The 17,407-nt window shown below is 48.2% G+C and overlaps 1 protein-coding gene across 4 annotated transcripts in view; it reads left to right on the top strand.

The window, feature by feature from the left end:
* The window catches only part of PHKA1 (phosphorylase kinase regulatory subunit alpha 1), a 234,468-nt gene that overhangs the window by 165,413 nt on the left and 51,648 nt on the right, over positions 1 to 17,407 (top strand). For all 4 annotated transcript variants that reach the window (XM_075324056.1, XM_075324058.1, XM_075324055.1 and 1 more), the window contains exons 20-23: positions 9,547 to 9,717; positions 13,368 to 13,462; positions 16,327 to 16,466; positions 16,561 to 16,717. In XM_075324056.1, the coding sequence (XP_075180171.1) occupies positions 9,547 to 9,717; positions 13,368 to 13,462; positions 16,327 to 16,466; positions 16,561 to 16,717 (563 nt within the window). The remainder of the gene's footprint in view (positions 1 to 9,546; positions 9,718 to 13,367; positions 13,463 to 16,326; positions 16,467 to 16,560; positions 16,718 to 17,407) is intronic.

Below are 17,407 nucleotides of genomic sequence, written 5' to 3'. Positions count from 1 at the left end.
CCAGAAGGGGAGGGGCCTTACACTTTTAAGTGTAATACTTTGTGTGGCCTCCAGAGGCAATAGCTATACACCCAATTGTCTGGGTCTCCCAATTGGAGCTAGAAGAAAAGGAATTTACGGTAAGTAAACAAAATTCCCTTCTTCTCCAACTTTTAGATTAGGGGCACAACCTCCAAAATGTGTATGTTTTAGTCAATAAATTCCTCTTTTGCTTGAGAAGCACTTTAGTCAAGGGTGGTGTTCTGGTATTTGCAGTTCCAGACGTTTCCAGTATATTTTCTTTTACAAGTTTTAATTAACATTGATTTTCTTTGTCGCTCTATTGGGAGACCCAGACAATTGGGTGTATAGGCTATGCCTCCGGAGGCCGCACAAAGTATTACACTCAAAAGTGTTAAGCCCCTCCCCTTCTGCCTATACACCCCCCGTGCTCCCACGGGCTCCTCAGTTTTTTGCTTTGTGCGAAGGAGGTCAGACACGCACAGCACAGCTCCACAGATTAGTCAGCAGCAGCTGCTGACTATGTCGGTTGGAAGAAAAGTGGGCCCATATAGGGCCCCCAGCATGCTCCCTTCTCACCCCACTCTTGTCGGGTGTTGTTAAGGTTGAGGTATCCATTGCGGGTACGGAGGCTGGAGCCCACATGCTGCTTTCCTTCCCCATCCCCCTCAGGGCTCTGGGTGAAGTGGGATCCTATCGGTCTCCAGGCACTGAGACCGTGCTTCATCCACAACTCCTATGGAGCCTGCTGGAAGGAGCCGGGTACCGTTCAGGGACATGGCCCTGCTACGTGAAGGTACTCTGTATCCCTGTGGGGACCGCGCACGGCAACACCTCAGCTTTGCTGGGTGTGCTAGTGCACCGGGGGACCGGTTTAAACTGTGCCATTACACACTCAGCGTCGCTGAGTGTGTTTATATGTAGGGACTACCGCGCTAACCGCCGCTGCCATGGGAAACTGCGGCGCGGCTGGGACTTGTAGTTCGCCGGGGACCTCGGCTACGCCCACGGCTCCCTCCTCTCGTCAGGACGCCGCAGCCATTTCCTGTCAGCTCCTACGACGCTGCAGAGAGGGACAAACCCTGAGAGACCCAGACACGGTCTCTGGTGGCCTCATAACCGCTTTAGGCGGATGGTAAGCAGCACCTGTGGTGCTAGCCTCATGGTGCTGTAGTGTACTGATACATTATTTGTTTTTAGTATATATTTTACACTGTATGAGCACAGTTCATTCTGGCTATATACCCTAGTGTGTTACTCAGGGAAAACAATAGCATGGCGCCCACAAAAGGCAGGGGTGCCAAAAACACAGGCTTATTATGCTGCCTGCGTCGCTTGTACGACCCAGCTGCCGGCAAGTTCCATTGACCCTCATTGTGTGCAATGTTCGGCCCCTGTGACACTTTTTCAGCCAGGGCCTCTGCTAAGAGGGGCCCAGGGGGAGCCACCTGTTGACACTGTCCTAGTGACGGGGACGGAGTTTGCAAAACTCTCTGAGACTATGGCTAAGATACTAGAAGCCTTGCAGTCCAGGCCGGTATCTCAGCAAAGGGACTCTGTTGAATCATTGTTCCCTGGCCCCCCTCAGTTGGACCACCAAGGGGTATCTCATACATCCCAGGCTGAGGGTTCTGACTTAGACCCCAGCCCCAGACCGACTAAGCGGGCTCGCTTAGAATTTCCCTCGACATCATATTGTTCAGGGTCTCAGCGAGGGGAATCTCTGGTTGATACTGTGGAGACAGCTGATCAGGATTCTGATCCTGAGGGCGCTCTCAATCTTAATACTCCAGACGGGGACGCCATACTGAACGTTCTTATTGCGTCCATCGATCAAATGCTGGATATTTCTCCCTCAGCTCCTCCGGCGGAGGAGTCAGCTTCTCTTACACCGAGTATGTTTCTAGACCACTCTGATTTCAGAGAGGCAGTCCAGAATCATCATGCTTGTCCAGATAAGCGTTTTTTTCTAAGCGCCTTAAGGATACACGTTATCCTTTTCCCCCTGACGTGGTTAAAGGTTGGACTCAGTGTCCCAAAGTGGATCCTCCAATCTCCAGACTGGCGGCTAGATCCATACTTGCAGTGGACGAGGGGGCCTCGTTCAAGGATGCCACTGAGAGGCAGATGGAGCTCTGGTTGAAATCCATCCATGAAGCTATCGGAGCTTCTTTTGCCCCAGCATTCGCAGCTGTATGGGCGCTACAAGCTATCTCAGCAGGTCAAGCAAAAATTGAAGCAGCCACATGCACGGCCGCGCCACAAGTGGCATCCATTACCACCCAGACCTCGGCAATTGCGTCTTACGCTATTATTGCTGTCCTGGACTCTGCGAGCCGTACGGCGGTCGCGGCCGCCAATTCGGTGGTACTCCGCAGGGCCTTGTGGCTACGGGAATGGAAGGCAGATTCTGCTTCCAAAAAGCGCTTAACCAGTTTGCCAATTTTTGGCGACAGGCTGTTTGGCGAGCGTCTGGATGAAATCATCAAACAATCCAAGGGAAAGGATACATCCTTACCCCAGTCCAAACAGGACATACCCCAACGGAGGAGAGGGCAGTCGAGGTCTCGGTCCTTTCAGGGCGTGGGCAGGTCCCAATTCTCCTCGTCCAAAAGGTCTCAGAAAGAACAAAGGAACTCTGATGCATGGCGGTCTAAGTCACGTCCTTAATAGGCCACCGGAGGCGCCGCTAACAAAGCGGCTTCCTCATGACTTTCGACCTCCTCTAGTAGCATCCTCGGTCGGTGGCAGGCTTTCCCGCTTTTGCAACACCTGGCTGCCACAAATAAAAGACCGCTGGGTGAGAGACATTCTGTCTCACGGTTACAAGATAGAGTTCACCTCTCGTCCCCCGACTCGATTCTTCAGGTCATCCCCGCCTCACTAGCGAGCCGAGGCTCTTCTGCAGGCGCTGCGCACTCTGAAGGCAGAAGGAGTGGTGATCCCGGTTCCTCTTCAGCACCTGAGCCACGGTTTTTACTCCAACTTGTTTGTGGTCCCAAAAGAGGACGGGTCTTTCCGCCCGGTCCTGGACCTGAAACTGCTCAACAAACATGTAAAAACCAGACGGTTCAGGATGGAATCCCCCCGCTCCGTCATCACCTCAATGTCCCAAAGAGATTTCCTTGCATCGATCGATATCAAAGATGCTTATCTCCACGTACCGATTGCTCCAGAGGTTATGGCTACTGTAGTAGCGGTCCTCCACTCTCAGGATCACTCGGTGATTCCGTACTTGGATACTGATCAAGGCACCCTCTCAAGAGGCATGCCAACACAGCCTCGACGCTACCCTGGAGTCTCTCCAGGGTGTCGGGTGGATCATCAATTTTAAAAAGTCAAATCTGGCACCGGCCCAATCGCTGACATATCTTGGCATGGAGTTTCATACCCTCTCAGCGATAGTGAAGCTTCCGCTGATCAAGCAGTAGTCACTACAGAAAGGGGTACAATCTCTCCTTCAAGGCCAGTCACACCCCTTGAGGCGCCTCATGCACTTCCTGGGGAAGATGGTGGCAGCAATGGAGGCAGTCCCTTTCGCGCAGTTTCACCTGCGTCCCCTTCAATGGGACATCCTACGCAAATGGGACAGGAAGCCGACGTCCCTCGACAGGACCGTCTCCCTCTCTCAGGCGACCAAAGCTTCCCTTCGGTGGTGGCTTCTTCCCGCTTCATTATCGAAGGGGATATCCTTCCTACCCCCATCCTGGGAAGTGGTCACGACAGACGCGAGTCTGTCAGGGTGGGGAGCGGTTTTCTCCACCACAGGGCTCAGGGTACGTGGACCCAGCAAGAGTCCTCGCTTCAGATCAACGTTCTGGACATACGGGCAGTGTATCTTGCCCAGAAAGCGTTCCAGCAGTGGCTGGAGGGCAAGCAGATCCGAATTCAGTCGGACAATTCCACAGCGGTGGCATACTTCAACCACCAAGGCGACACACGCAGCCGGCAAGCCTTCCAGGAAGTCCGGCGGATTTTGATGTGGGTGGAAGCCACGGCATCCACCATATCCGCAGTTCACATCCCAGGCGTGGAAAACTGGGAAGCAGAATATTTCAGTTGCCAGGGCATGGACGCAGGGGAATGGTCCCTTCACCCGGACGTGTTTCAGGAGATCTGTTGCTGCTGGGGGCTGCCGGACGTCGACCTCATGGCGTCCCGGCACAACAACAAGGTACCAATGTTCATGGCACGGTCTCAAGATACCAGAGCTCTGGCGGCAGACGCCTTAGTTCAGGATTGGTCGCAGTTTCAGCTCCCTTATGTGTTTCCTCCGCTGGCACTGTTGCCCAGAGTGTTACGCAAGATCAGGACCGACTGCCGCCGCGTCATCCTCGTCGCTCCAGACTGGCCAAGGTGGTCGTGGTACCCGGATCTGTGGCATCTCACGGTCGGCCGACCGTGGACACTACCAGACCAAACAGACTTGCTATCTCGAGGGCCGTTTTTTCCATCTGAATTCTGCGGCCCTCAACCTGACTGTGTGGCCATTGAGTCCTGGACCCTAGCGTCTTCAGGGTTATCTCAAGACGTCATTGCCACTATGAGACAGGCTAGGAAACCAACGTCCGCCAAGATCTACCACAGGACGTGGAAAATTTTCCTGTCGTGGTGCTCTGCTCAGGGTTTTTTCTCCCTGGCCTTTTGCCTTGCCCACTTTTCTGTCCTTCTTTCAATCTGGACTGGAAAAGAGTTTGTCGCTCGGCTCCCTTAAGGGACAAGTCTCAGCGCTCTCTGTGTTTTTCCAGAAGCGCCTAGCCAGGCTTCCACAGGTACGCACGTTCCTGCAGGGGGTTTGTCACATCGTTCCACCTTACAAGCGGCCGTTAGAACCCTGGGATCTAAACGGGGTTCTGATGGTTCTTCAGAAACCACCATTCAAGCCAATGAGAGATATTTCCCTCTCACAACTTTCGCAGAAAGTGGTTTTTTCTAGTAGCAGTCACTTCTCTTCGGCGAGTGTCTGAGCTAGCAGCATTGTCGTGCAAAGCCCCTTTCCTGGTGTTTCACCAGGACAAGGTGGTTCTACGTCCGGTTCCGGATTTTCTCCCTAAGGGGGTATCCTCCTTTCATCTCAATCAGGATATCTCCTTACCTTCTTTTTATCCTCATCCAGTTCACCAATGTGAAAAGGATTTGCACTTGTTAGATTTGGTGAGAGCACTCAGACTCTACTTTTCTCGTACGGCGCCCCTGCGCCGCTCGGATGCACTCTTGTCCTTGTCGCTGGCCAGCGTAAAGGGTCACAGGTTTCCAAATCAACCCTGGCTCGGTGGATCAAGGAGCCAATTATCGAAGCTTACCGTTCGGCTGGGCTTCCGGTTCCTCAGGGCTGAGGGCCCATTCTACCAGAGCCGTGGGCGCGTCCTGGGCTTTGAGGCACCAGGCTGCGGCTCAGCAGGTGTGTCAGGCGGCTACCTGGTAGAGCCTGCACACTTTCACGAAACACTATCAGGTGCATACCTATGCTTCGGCGGATGCCAGCCTAGGTAGACGAGTCCTTCAGGCGGCGGTTGCCCACCTGTAGGGAAGGGCCGTTTTACGGCTCTCTTACGAGGTATTATTTTACCCACCCAGGGACTGCTTTTGGACGTCCCAATTGTCTGGGTCTCCCAATAGAGCGACAAAGAAGAAGGGAATTTTGTTTACTTACCGTAAATTCCTTTTCTTCTAGCTCTAATTGGGAGACCCAGCACCCGCCCCTGTTTTTTTGTGTACACATGTTGTTCATGTTGAATGGTTTCAGTTCTCCGATATTCCTTCGGATTGAAGTTACTTTAAACCAGTTTATAATTCTTTTTCCTCCTTCTTGCTTTTGCACCAAAACTGAGGAGCCCGTGGGAGCACGGGGGGTGTATAGGCAGAAGGGGAGGGGCTTAACACTTTTGAGTGTAATACTTTGTGCGGCCTCCGGAGGCATAGCCTATACACCCAATTGTCTGGGTCTCCCAATTAGAGCTAGAAGAAAAGGAATTTACGGTAACTAAACAAAATTCCCTTCTTTCTGTGTATCCTCATAGCTTAATAAATTGGTTTACCCACAATTACTATTTATAATATGTTAGTGCATATCGCAGCAGCACAGGTCACTATATTTACTAACAAACCAACAGTGGGGGTTTTTTTCAGCACAAAAAAGCATGTCTTAGCAGGAAAAAGCTGCTTTTTTTATGCTTTTTTTTTTTTTCGTGCTTTTCATGCTTTCATGCTTTTTTTATGCTTTTCACGCTTCTTTTCATGCTGCTTATGTATTGAGATAGGGAAAAAAAGCAGAAACAATTGACATGTCTCTTCTTTTTTCCGCAACAAAGGAAAGCAAGGAAAACAGAAGCACTGTGGGCACAGCACGTCACAATTCTCATAGACTTTGCTGGGATGCATTTTCCTTGCTTTTTATTGTTTAAAAAAAGCAAGGAAAAAAGCTTGAAAAAAAGTCAGCGGCTTACCACCTTGGACATCTGGGTGAAACAATTCCCACCTCCCAGTGCTGTTTAACTTTTTGTATTAACCAAATGAATTGTCATCTAATTTTCCATTATGGGCCTCATTATAATGTTTGGATATTGCCCATGAATCGTTTTTTGATGTTGTTGGCATGTTCTTTAAGTCTAGCTAGTTACTCTCTCTTGGTACGTCCACATTTAGTTTGTTACACAGCCACTTAATTCAGTATATTATAAATTTGCTATAGTAGGGTATGGCCCTTTTTATTGTGTAGATGTGAATGAATGATCAAACATTTTGCTTTCATGAATTGATTTGAGAAAAGTTAGTTACATCATATCAGAGGTTGACAGCAACGCTTGCAGTGACCCCTATCTATATAGACTTACCAGGTCCAGAGGAGAAGCAGTTCCCTAAGGAAGAAAGACAATGCTTATGAAACGCATAGGATCAGTGATTCCTTTCTGTTCCATGGACTTTAGTAGTGGGTGACGTCACATTGTGTAGGGCAATTCGGTCACTAGGCACTCCGCTAAACTCGTTGCTACTTAAAAGTCATTGTGCTTAGTAATGCAGAGAACTGTTGTGATAGTATATGGCTGGAACCCCCACCCCTGGGGTAGGTGGAGGCCGGCATGACTTTAGTTTGGGGGGTAGGTGACCCAGAAGAGGGTCGTGGAAATTAGGGGACAGTTGGTGTATACATAGGGCAGACTGGGGGGGGGTGGGGTTCTCATCGGCCTGCAGTCCCCTGGGGATTGTCCTGCCCGCACTACCTATTTGACCGGTAGCAGGGTCATGGTGGCATTGGCGATTGGGGTGGATCCTTGAAGTTTGTGTAAATTGTTATTGGGGTTCCATGGAGATGTGAATCCCTTTAATTTGCCGGTTTGGGTTGGTGGCCTGGTGATTTTGGGGTAACACTGGCAATGGACTGTTGGGTCCCGTGTTTGGTATTTACCCCATTCCTCCTCCCCCTTTTACATTGGTGTTCCCAAGTTGGTGGTTGCGGCTGAGATTAAGTTTGGTTCCGGGGGACGATAATGCTAGTAAGGGTCACTTGTCAATGACCAGATTTATGAGCTTCGAGGACTCCATCCCTATCATTGTTTATTTTATGTATATACAGTTAGGTCCAGAAATATTTGGACAGTGACACAATTTTCGCGAGTTGGGCTCTGCATGCCACCACATTAAATTTGAAATGAAACCTCTACAACAGAATTCAAGTGCAGATTGTAATGTTTAATTTGAAGGTTTGAACAAAAATATCTGATAGAAATTGTAGGAATTGTACACATTTCTTTACAAACACTCCACATTTTAGGAGGTCAAAAGTAATTGGACAAATAAACCAAACCCAAACAAAATATTTTTATTTTCAATATTTTGTTGCGAATCCTTTGGAGGCAATCACTGCCTTAAGTCTGGAACCCATGGACATCACCAAACGCTGGGTTTCCTCCTTCTTAATGCTTTGCCAGGCCTTTACAGCTGCAGCCTTCAGGTCTTGCTTGTTTGTGGGTCTTTCCGTCTTAAGTCTGGATTTGAGCAAGTGAAATGCATGCTCAATTGGGTTAAGATCTGGTGATTGACTTGGCCATTGCAGAATGTTCCACTTTTTTGCACTCATGAACTCCTGGGTAGCTTTGGCTGTATGCTTGGGGTCATTGTCCATCTGTACTATGAAGCGCCGTCCGATCAACTTTGCGGCATTTGGCTGAATCTGGGCTGAAAGTATATCCCTGTACACTTCAGAATTCATCCGGCTACTCTTGTCTGCTGTTATGTCATCAATAAACACAAGTGACCCAGTGCCATTGAAAGCCATGCATGCCCATGCCATCACGTTGCCTCCACCATGTTTTACAGAGGATGTGGTGTGCCTTGGATCATGTGCCGTTCCCTTTCTTCTCCAAACTTTTTTCTTCCCATCATTCTGGTACAGGTTGATCTTTGTCTCATCTGTCCATAGAATACTTTTCCAGAACTGAGCTGGCTTCATGAGGTGTTTTTCAGCAAATTTAACTCTGGCCTGTCTATTTTTGGAATTGATGAATGGTTTGCATCTAGATGTGAACCCTTTGTATTTACTTTCATGGAGTCTTCTCTTTACTGTTGACTTAGAGACAGATACACCTACTTCACTGAGAGTGTTCTGGACTTCAGTTGATGTTGTGAACGGGTTCTTCTTCACCAAAGAAAGTATGCGGCGATCATCCACCACTGTTGTCATCCGTGGACGCCCAGGCCTTTTTGAGTTCCCAAGCTCACCAGTCAATTCCTTTTTTCTCAGAATGTACCCGACTGTTGATTTTGCTACTCCAAGCATGTCTGCTATCTCTCTGATGGATTTTTTCTTTTTTTTCAGCCTCAGGATGTTCTGCTTCACCTCAATTGAGAGTTCCTTAGACCGCATGTTGTCTGGTCACAGCAACAGCTTCCAAATGCAAAACCACACACCTGTAATCAACCCCAGACCTTTTAACTACTTCATTGATTACATGTTAACGAGGGAGACGCCTTCAGAGTTAATTGCAGCCCTTAGAGTCCCTTGTCCAATTACTTTTGGTCCCTTGAAAAAGAGGAGGCTATGCATTACAGAGCTATGATTCCTAAACCCTTTCTCCGATTTGGATGTGAAAACTCTCATATTGCAGCTGGGAGTGTGCACTTTCAGCCCATATTATATATATATATATATATATATATATATATATATATATATATATATAATTGTATTTCTGAACATGTTTTTGTAAACAGCTAAAATAACAAAACTTGTGTCACTGTCCAAATATTTCTGGCCCTGACTGTATGTTAAATAAAGGCTACTGTGGCCATTTCATCCAACTTTGTTTTCTTTTTTGGGTTTAGGGGTTAGGTGGAAAAGGTATGTTTGGGGGTCTCTGGACCGCGGCTATACCAAAGTTATGTTTTATCTAATCCATGTTGGCATGCTATTAGCATGAGCTTTTAATTAGCAGAGCTCCCTGGTGGGACATTGCTTCCTACCTTAATGCTGTCATTTATTGACATAATCTTGTGTTTTATGTTTTCGTCACCAGCATTTTTTCAAACAATTTTCTTTGCTTCTTGCAGAAGACTCTGAGGATGACATAGCGCAGTATCTTAGCCATCTCTTGGGCACCACGTCGCCTCGTCCTACAGCGGTCGCCCAGAAGGGAGGATTGCATAGATTTCGTGCTGCCATTCATAGCACTCGAGATATGATATCTCTTCGCACAAAAGCCAAGAGTTTGAATGTACAGAGTAAGAGATTTTATTTTTATTCTTTTTCCTATTTACCTCTTTATAAAAACAATTTTATTTATATGTGAAGTGTTTATTATATTTCCCTGGTAACTATTTTCAATGTTTCCTCTCTTTCCTAACCAATGCTCTTGAATACTATTCATGATGCAGATAAAAACATTGACTCCATCTTGCCTCCTCACCGGAAAAATGTTGCCTGTATTATGCTTATACAGTATATTGATATGATTTCTACAAATAGTCGTACTTATAAGTCATGAAGATAAGGTGTCCCTGTGTCCAAAGACATGGTGACTGAGTAAAGATGGACCTCCTCTAGTCCTAGTCTACGTCTTATATACACAGACCCTCTTTTAAAAGAACAGGGAACCAACAAAAATTGGATACGTTAATAAATGAATGTTAAATCACGCTTAAAACCGTCTCCAGAAACACATTACTTTATTTTACTATGTGACCCTATTTGTAGTCAAAAACATTAAAGATATTTTTTTATTACTCTCCAATTTTCCCTATTGCCATGATCATTAAAGGGGTAGTTAAAAAATTCTTCTCCTGTCCTTGCACTCATAGACTATAAAGATGAGTTGCACAATGCTGCTCCTGTACCTGTTATTCGGTAGGATGCTAGAGCCAGTGATGTACCACCAATGGCGGCTGACCACATAGCTACTATAGGACCTGAGAGTCACGGGGGCCCCACCGGGCATCACATTTTTAGCTGTATCAGGTGCGATTATGTACTCCATTGCTCCCGCTGTGCAAAGCAGTTGAAGACCGCTTCATAACGCTACCTGGCAAGACTGGAGCAGTGGAGGACCAAGGACAGGTGAGTAGGGATGAGCGAATCCGAATGGTAAAGGTCGGCGTTTATACAGGACACCTGATGTCCGGGACTCGAACACTGGCTTTTTATGGAACTCCACATCAGAGTTTGGGTACTGTTCATATGCTAATAAAGTTTGTTGAAAAGCTACAACGCAGGGAATCAACAAGCTATTCGGCATAAGGAAGATCCCTGTACACTGCTGTGAACAAAATTAATTAAAAAAAACAAGCAAAAAAACGGTGTGGGGTCCCCTCTATTTTTGATAACCAGCTCATGTAAAGAAGAATGCTTGGGGTGCAGCCCAGGCTCCAGGATCAAGTTCAGGTCAAGTCTAAGTCCCGAACTGAATTTTATCCTGATTCCGTCTGAACCCGGCAAACCCAAACGTCAATCAGTCCGCTCATCTCTTATTTATTATGTCTTGTGATCCAGTAGTATGTATCACATTTTTATTCATGGCCCTACTGTTCCAATTGGCTCATAGTTCACAGGGACCTTGTCCTTTGTCTGTGACCCTTTTAAACTGGTCATATGGGTTAATAAAGCAGTCCCGAGTACATCAAGAGAGACTGTGAGGTATTTATTTCCTAAGTGCTCCTAAGCAAATTCTATTCATTTGGAGTTCAAATGGCATAGGAGGAGTGTATTTCGCTTACACCTCTTTTCCAGAGGTACCACTTCATGTGTGTACTGTTTGTAAAAAGAGAGGCCTGCCTATTATGATCTGGTAACCGTGGACGAACACGAAAAATCCCATTTACCCTAGAATGCGCAACCATAGAAATCTACCATAGAAAACAAGTAACCTAGCAGGCTTGCGAGGCCCCAGGTATGCATTCTAGAATTAATAAGGAAAAAACAACAAAACCACAAGAGTAGTTGGAAACTGAGCTAACCGCAGTCCCCCATCTATCAGACAACACTAGAAGTAGCAGTGGGATGTTCCTAACACACCTAGACACCTCGTCACTGCCTAAGAAACGTGCTACACCTCAAAGATAGAAATGAGGAATCCTAACTTGCCTCGGAGCAGTCCCCAAAGGAATAGCAAGCCCCCAACATGTAAACAACGGTGATGTAAGAAATCACAATACAATGACACTACAATGCAATTACAATACACAGAAAATATAGATCAGCAAAGGTGAGGTCCGACTTACTAGATAGAACAGGACAGATAACTAATTGCGGTCGGCAAAAAAAAACCTGCAAAAAATACCAATCTCCTGATAATAAAAAAATACTGAGTCCACACGGACTCTCCCCCACTGAATCAGGTACTCTTCTGCTTGACACTTTAAACAGAACTGCAGATATAATGGGAAGAAACAAAATCCCAGAACAAGTAATATTCTAAAGTGCAAATAATCTAAAACTGACCAGGGAGCAAGCTCCCTTTCTTGCTGGAGGGACTGCCCTGCTCACAAAAACAGAAAGACAGATCCTCACATACAAGAAACCAAAGACAGAACCAAATGGAGTATGCCGAAACACCCTTAAGTGCAAATCCAGCAATTAAGCACATAAACGGTAAACTTATCTGGAGTAGATTCAGGCATCAAATAAATGGGAAAAACTCCCAGCCATCTTCAGAAGCAGGCAGGAACATCTATCACCGGCGACCGCCAGGCACACAATGCTCTCCTAAATAAATTAGGCTGATCTGCAAGAAGATTTCCTGGATTCACAATTAAGTAATTCACCTGTCTGAATCACAGATTCAAACTCAGCCCCATTACCATTCCTCACCTGTTTTTTTTTACCTTATCTGAGAGCAGCAGAATGTAGGTAGACAGATTCTGAAACTAACCACACTTACCTTAGATCACTGTGTGCAGCCATTCTGAGTTTATCTCAGAATCGAGTGTAGCAGAGCTGGGAGCTGTCCCTGCTTACACAAGGCTCTCAATAGAGATTGTGCATTGGCTGTGAGGCGTCAATTGCAGCACACAGTGTACTGGAGTGGTCTGCAGAGGTATTGAGTGATACCAATGTTAATAACAGAGCAATAAACCATTTAATATAGGTAAACAATAGCTTTCAGGTAAATAAGACAAACACAGTTGTCTTTACTTTTTTAACCCTGTTTGCAGCTTACATTGCAAAATCCTGGTGACCTATGCCCGTTAAAAGTAAGTTGTCAGCAGGTTTTTGCCATGTAATCAGAGAGCAGCATTATGTAGGGGCAGAGAGACCCTTTTTCCAGGGATGTCACTTGCTCAACAACATGTAGTTTCAATACAATCGGCGTTTTATCTGTAGGAGATTATCATTTCAGGACTAGGTGTCCTATGCAAACTGTACAGCTAATCTGTATAACCCCACTTCCACCACTGATTGGCAGCTTGCTCACAATGTACATTGTGGACAGGAAGCTTTTCTGGTGTGGGTGTGAACACAATGCAGCATTGTAAATGCAGTACTTTTAAAATGCACAGTTTTTTTTATTTTAATCACCATTGCAATTTCTAAAAATAATGAAGAGTTGCATATTGCACCCCAAGTCCCAGCTTGACCTTGGGGTGCAAAATGCATGCATATTGGCATTATGAACAATACCAATTGTTGGTTTGTGTTTACTGCATGTAGAATTAATGTATATATCTTATGTGACTTTTAGAGAACTGCTGGAAACATTGAAGCCGCTTTGGCTGTTTTTTCACTAGAAATTGAAATCTATGCCTAGTGTCCTCGCCTGGAGATGTGATACACAACCCTGAGATGCGCTGATGTCAGTGCTGCCATATTCAATACTGGTTTGTCTATCTGAATGAACAGCTATTTCATGGCTTTCTTTCCATTATACACTGCCTTCTAGATGTACAGATGTATCTGCCTACCAAGTTGTTTCAAGCTACCCAGCCGTCCTTGGATCTGCTGAATTCAACATCCCAAAAACCTCAATTAAGCAAGGTGAGTCTTCTGGGAAATGAGGAAAACTATAGAAAAATACATATTCATCATTAAAATGGATGAAAACTTTCAATAAATTTTCCCTCTTATTTAGGGGGCTATAAGGATTTTTTTTTATAATTACTATTGTCACATTACTGATCACAAAACCTGTCCTAAATACAAAAGCATTGCTGGGAGCCTGACAGGAGAGCTTGCAGATCACAGCTGAGATCACTTCTCGGCTGGGTCCATCACACCGGTGTTCCCTCTAAGCCTTTGCAGCTGTTGAGCGGAGCCGTCCGGTTTTCAGGTCATCCAACTTTGACGGGAAACTCTATCATAACTATAGAAAAAAATAATACATTTGGCACCATATTAACACACTTTTTTTTTTTTAAGAGATTTGTACAAGGACTTAAGATGAGTTGGCCATTTAAAGAGCAATGAAACCTTTAAAAATGTTGTTCATATTTCAGTTCCCTTAGAATTACAAGATCAGTGGGATCCGGGTCTTGAAACCCTCTCTAATAGTTCAAACAGTCCGGGAGGGCACCTGAGCAGGATGGGGGAGTGCTCCCCTCCCTCTTCTCAGGCGGGAGTGCCCCCCACCGTTTTCATACGGGAACTCCCCTCCACTCACCTCACCCTTATCAGACGGGAGCCCCCTCCCACCAGATCTGTATGTCCCCAGCCCCCCCTCACCATATCTGTATGCCTCCATCCCCCCCTCACCATATCTGTATGCCTCCATCCCCCCCTCACCATATCTGTATGCCTCCATCCCCCCCTCACCAGATCTGTATGCCTCCAGCCCCCCTCACCAGATCTGTATGCCTCCAGTCCCCCTGCCAGATCTGTATGCCCCCAGCCCCCCCTCACCAGATCTGTATGCCTCCAGCCCTCTCACCAGAACTGTATGCCTCCAGTCCACCCCTCACCAGATCTGTCTGCCTCCAGTTTACCCCTGACCAGTACTGTATGCTTCCAGCCCCCCCCTCACCAGGTCTGTCTGCCTCCAGCCCCCCTCACCAGGTCTGTCTGCCTCCAGCCCCCCCCTCACCAGGTCTGTCTGCCTCCAGCCCCCCCCTCACCAGGTCTGTCTGCCTCCAGCCCCCCCCCCTCACCAGGTCTGTCTGCCTCCAGCCCCCCCCCCTCACCAGGTCTGTCTGCCTCCAGCCCCCCCCCTCACCAGGTCTGTCTGCCTCCAGCCCCCCCCCCCTCACCAGGTCTGTCTGCCTCCAGCCCCCCCCCCCCTCACCAGGTCTGTCTGCCTCCAGCCCCCCCCTCACCAGGTCTGTCTGCCTCCAGCCCCCCCCTCACCAGGTCTGTCTGCCTCCAGCCCCCCCCTCACCAGGTCTGTCTGCCTCCAGCCCCCCCCTCACCAGGTCTGTCTGCCTCCAGCCCCCCCCTCACCAGGTCTGTCTGCCTCCAGCCCCCCCCTCACCAGGTCTGTCTGCCTCCAGCCCCCCCCTCACCAGGTCTGTCTGCCTCCAGCCCCCCCCTCACCAGGTCTGTCTGCCTCCAGCCCCCCCCTCACCAGGTCTGTCTGCCTCCAGCCCCCCCCTCACCAGGTCTGTCTGCCTCCAGCCCCCCCCCCTCACCAGGTCTGTCTGCCTCCAGCCCCCCCCTCACCAGGTCTGTCTGCCTCCAGCCCCCCCCCCCTCACCAGGTCTGTCTGCCTCCAGCCCCCCCCTCACCAGGTCGGTCTGCCTCCAGCCCACCCCCTCACCAGGTCTGCCTCCAGCCCCCCCCCCCTCACCAGGTCTGTCTGCCTCCAGCCCCCCCCCCCCCCTCACCAGGTCTGTCTGCCTCCAGCCCCCCCCCCCCTCACCAGGTCTGTCTGCCTCCAGCCCCCCCCTCACCAGGTCTGTCTGCCTCCAGCCCCCCCCCCCCTCACCAGGTCTGTCTGCCTCCAGCCCCCCCCCCTCACCAGGTCTGTCTGCCTCTATAGCCCCCCCCCTCACCAGGTCTGTCTGCCTCCAGCCCCCCCCCTCACCAGGTCTGTCTGCCTCCAGCCCCCCCCCTCACCAGGTCTGCCTCCAGCCCCCCCTCACCAGGTCTGTCTGCCTCCAGCCCCCCCCCCCTCACCAGGTCTGTCTGCCTCCAGCACCCCCCCTCACCAGGTCTGTCTGCCTCCAGCCCCCCCCTCACCAGGTCTGTCTGCCTCCAGCCCCCCCCCCCCCCCTCACCAGGTCTGTCTGCCTCCAGCCCCCCCCCCATCAGAACTGTCTGCCTTCAGCCCCCCCCCCCCCGCTCATCAGAACTGTATGCCTCCAGCCCACCCCCCGCAACGTACCACTAAGGCTAGTTTCAAAAATCCTTCTTTTCGCCCGTTTGGCGGATCCGGCGCACTTCAGTACAGTGTATACAGTGTAGTGGCAGCGCGACAAGCTCCGGTGACATGCTGTCATGTGACCGGAGCATGTGACGCGGAAGTTACAGCGCTGCCACTATACTGTATGATACTGTACTGGAGTGCGCCGGATCTGCCAAACCGGCGAAAAGAAGGATGGGTGAAACTAGCCTTAGTCATGGGTCAAGTAGGAGTGTAATGGTCAGTTGTGATCATGGAGGTTGTAATCATGACTCAACTTTATGGTATGTAATGAATATCATATTTGACACTTGACACACGCTTTAGGTAGCCGCAGCGAAGTCTTATTCACTTCAAGCTACAGTATCCAAAACATTAAGATCACCAATATAGTCACGGACAACCTTAAAGCTTATAACATATGGCAGTTTGCGTTGTATGGTCCCTGCCTGTATACTGTAGATGCAACAATTAATATTTCTACTTATTTAAACTATATATGAATCTATGATGATGACGAAGGAACTGCTGTTGTGTACACGTTTGTAAGTGTTATTTCCATTTTCAGATTCCGTCCAGCCATGTGGAGATGAATCTTCCTGTGGATTCGTCTGGGCAGACAGACTTTGTCACTCTGGTGGACATCTTACGGGATACTGAAAGTGTCAATGAGCAAGCAAACATCCTGTATCTTTTATATTCCATGAAGTGAGTATATGCTTCACACTCCTTTTCATTGTATTATAGCTCAATCTGAATACTCCTGAACGTTCTCATTTGGTTTTACATCTCATCTTGATAGAGGATTAGACTGGGACACACAGATATATGGACAGCCCGGTGTGACTGTAAAAGACCTTCTGGTAGAACTATATGTGAAAGTTGGAGCTACACGTCAATGGGCATTGATACGTTGTATTTCAGGCATTTTGAAGAAGAAAGTAGAAGCACTGGATGAGGTATGTGTGAAATAAAAATAAAAACTTCAAAAACTTCAAAAATAAAAACTTCGGTCATAGCGACGTCGCTGCACAGGTATGTGCGTGTGACGCTGCCGTAGCGATAATGTTAGCTACGGCAGCGATCGCACAATATCGCACGTACGACGGGGGCGGGTGCTATCGCGCTCGACATCGCTAGCCGATGCTACCAATTTTGTAGCGTGTAAGGCCCGCTTAACTCTGAGCAGCCTTCCCATCAACTTTAGGCGATTTTCATTTTAGAGTCCTATCGAGGCAGTTCAGTTTTTCTCCACTCCAAGCTTTAAGAGCCACCAACAGGGCATGTTTTCAGGATTTCATTAGTATTCCACATGTGATAATTTAAAGGGAACCTGTCACCAGATTTGGGGCCTATAAGCTGCTGCCACCACCACTGGCTTCTTATATACAGTATTCTAACATGCTTTTTATAAAGAGCCCAGGCCGCTGTGTAGAACTTAAAAATCACTTTATAATACCTAAACGGTCACTACGGTGGAGTTGGGTCATATGGGCGTCTTCGTTCTCCGCTGCTGGCGCCTCCTCTTTCGGCCGTCTTTGTCGTCCTTCTGAAGCTGGGGTGTCTGATGCGTCCAATGTCATGCACACTCACCGGCATTGAGGTCCTGTGCAGGCGCACTTTGATCTCCCCTGAGCAGGGCAGATCAA

Source organism: Anomaloglossus baeobatrachus, chromosome 9, assembly GCF_048569485.1.
Source record: "Anomaloglossus baeobatrachus isolate aAnoBae1 chromosome 9, aAnoBae1.hap1, whole genome shotgun sequence".
NCBI lineage: Eukaryota > Metazoa > Chordata > Amphibia > Anura > Aromobatidae > Anomaloglossus > Anomaloglossus baeobatrachus.
This window is presented reverse-complemented; position numbering and strand designations above follow the sequence as displayed.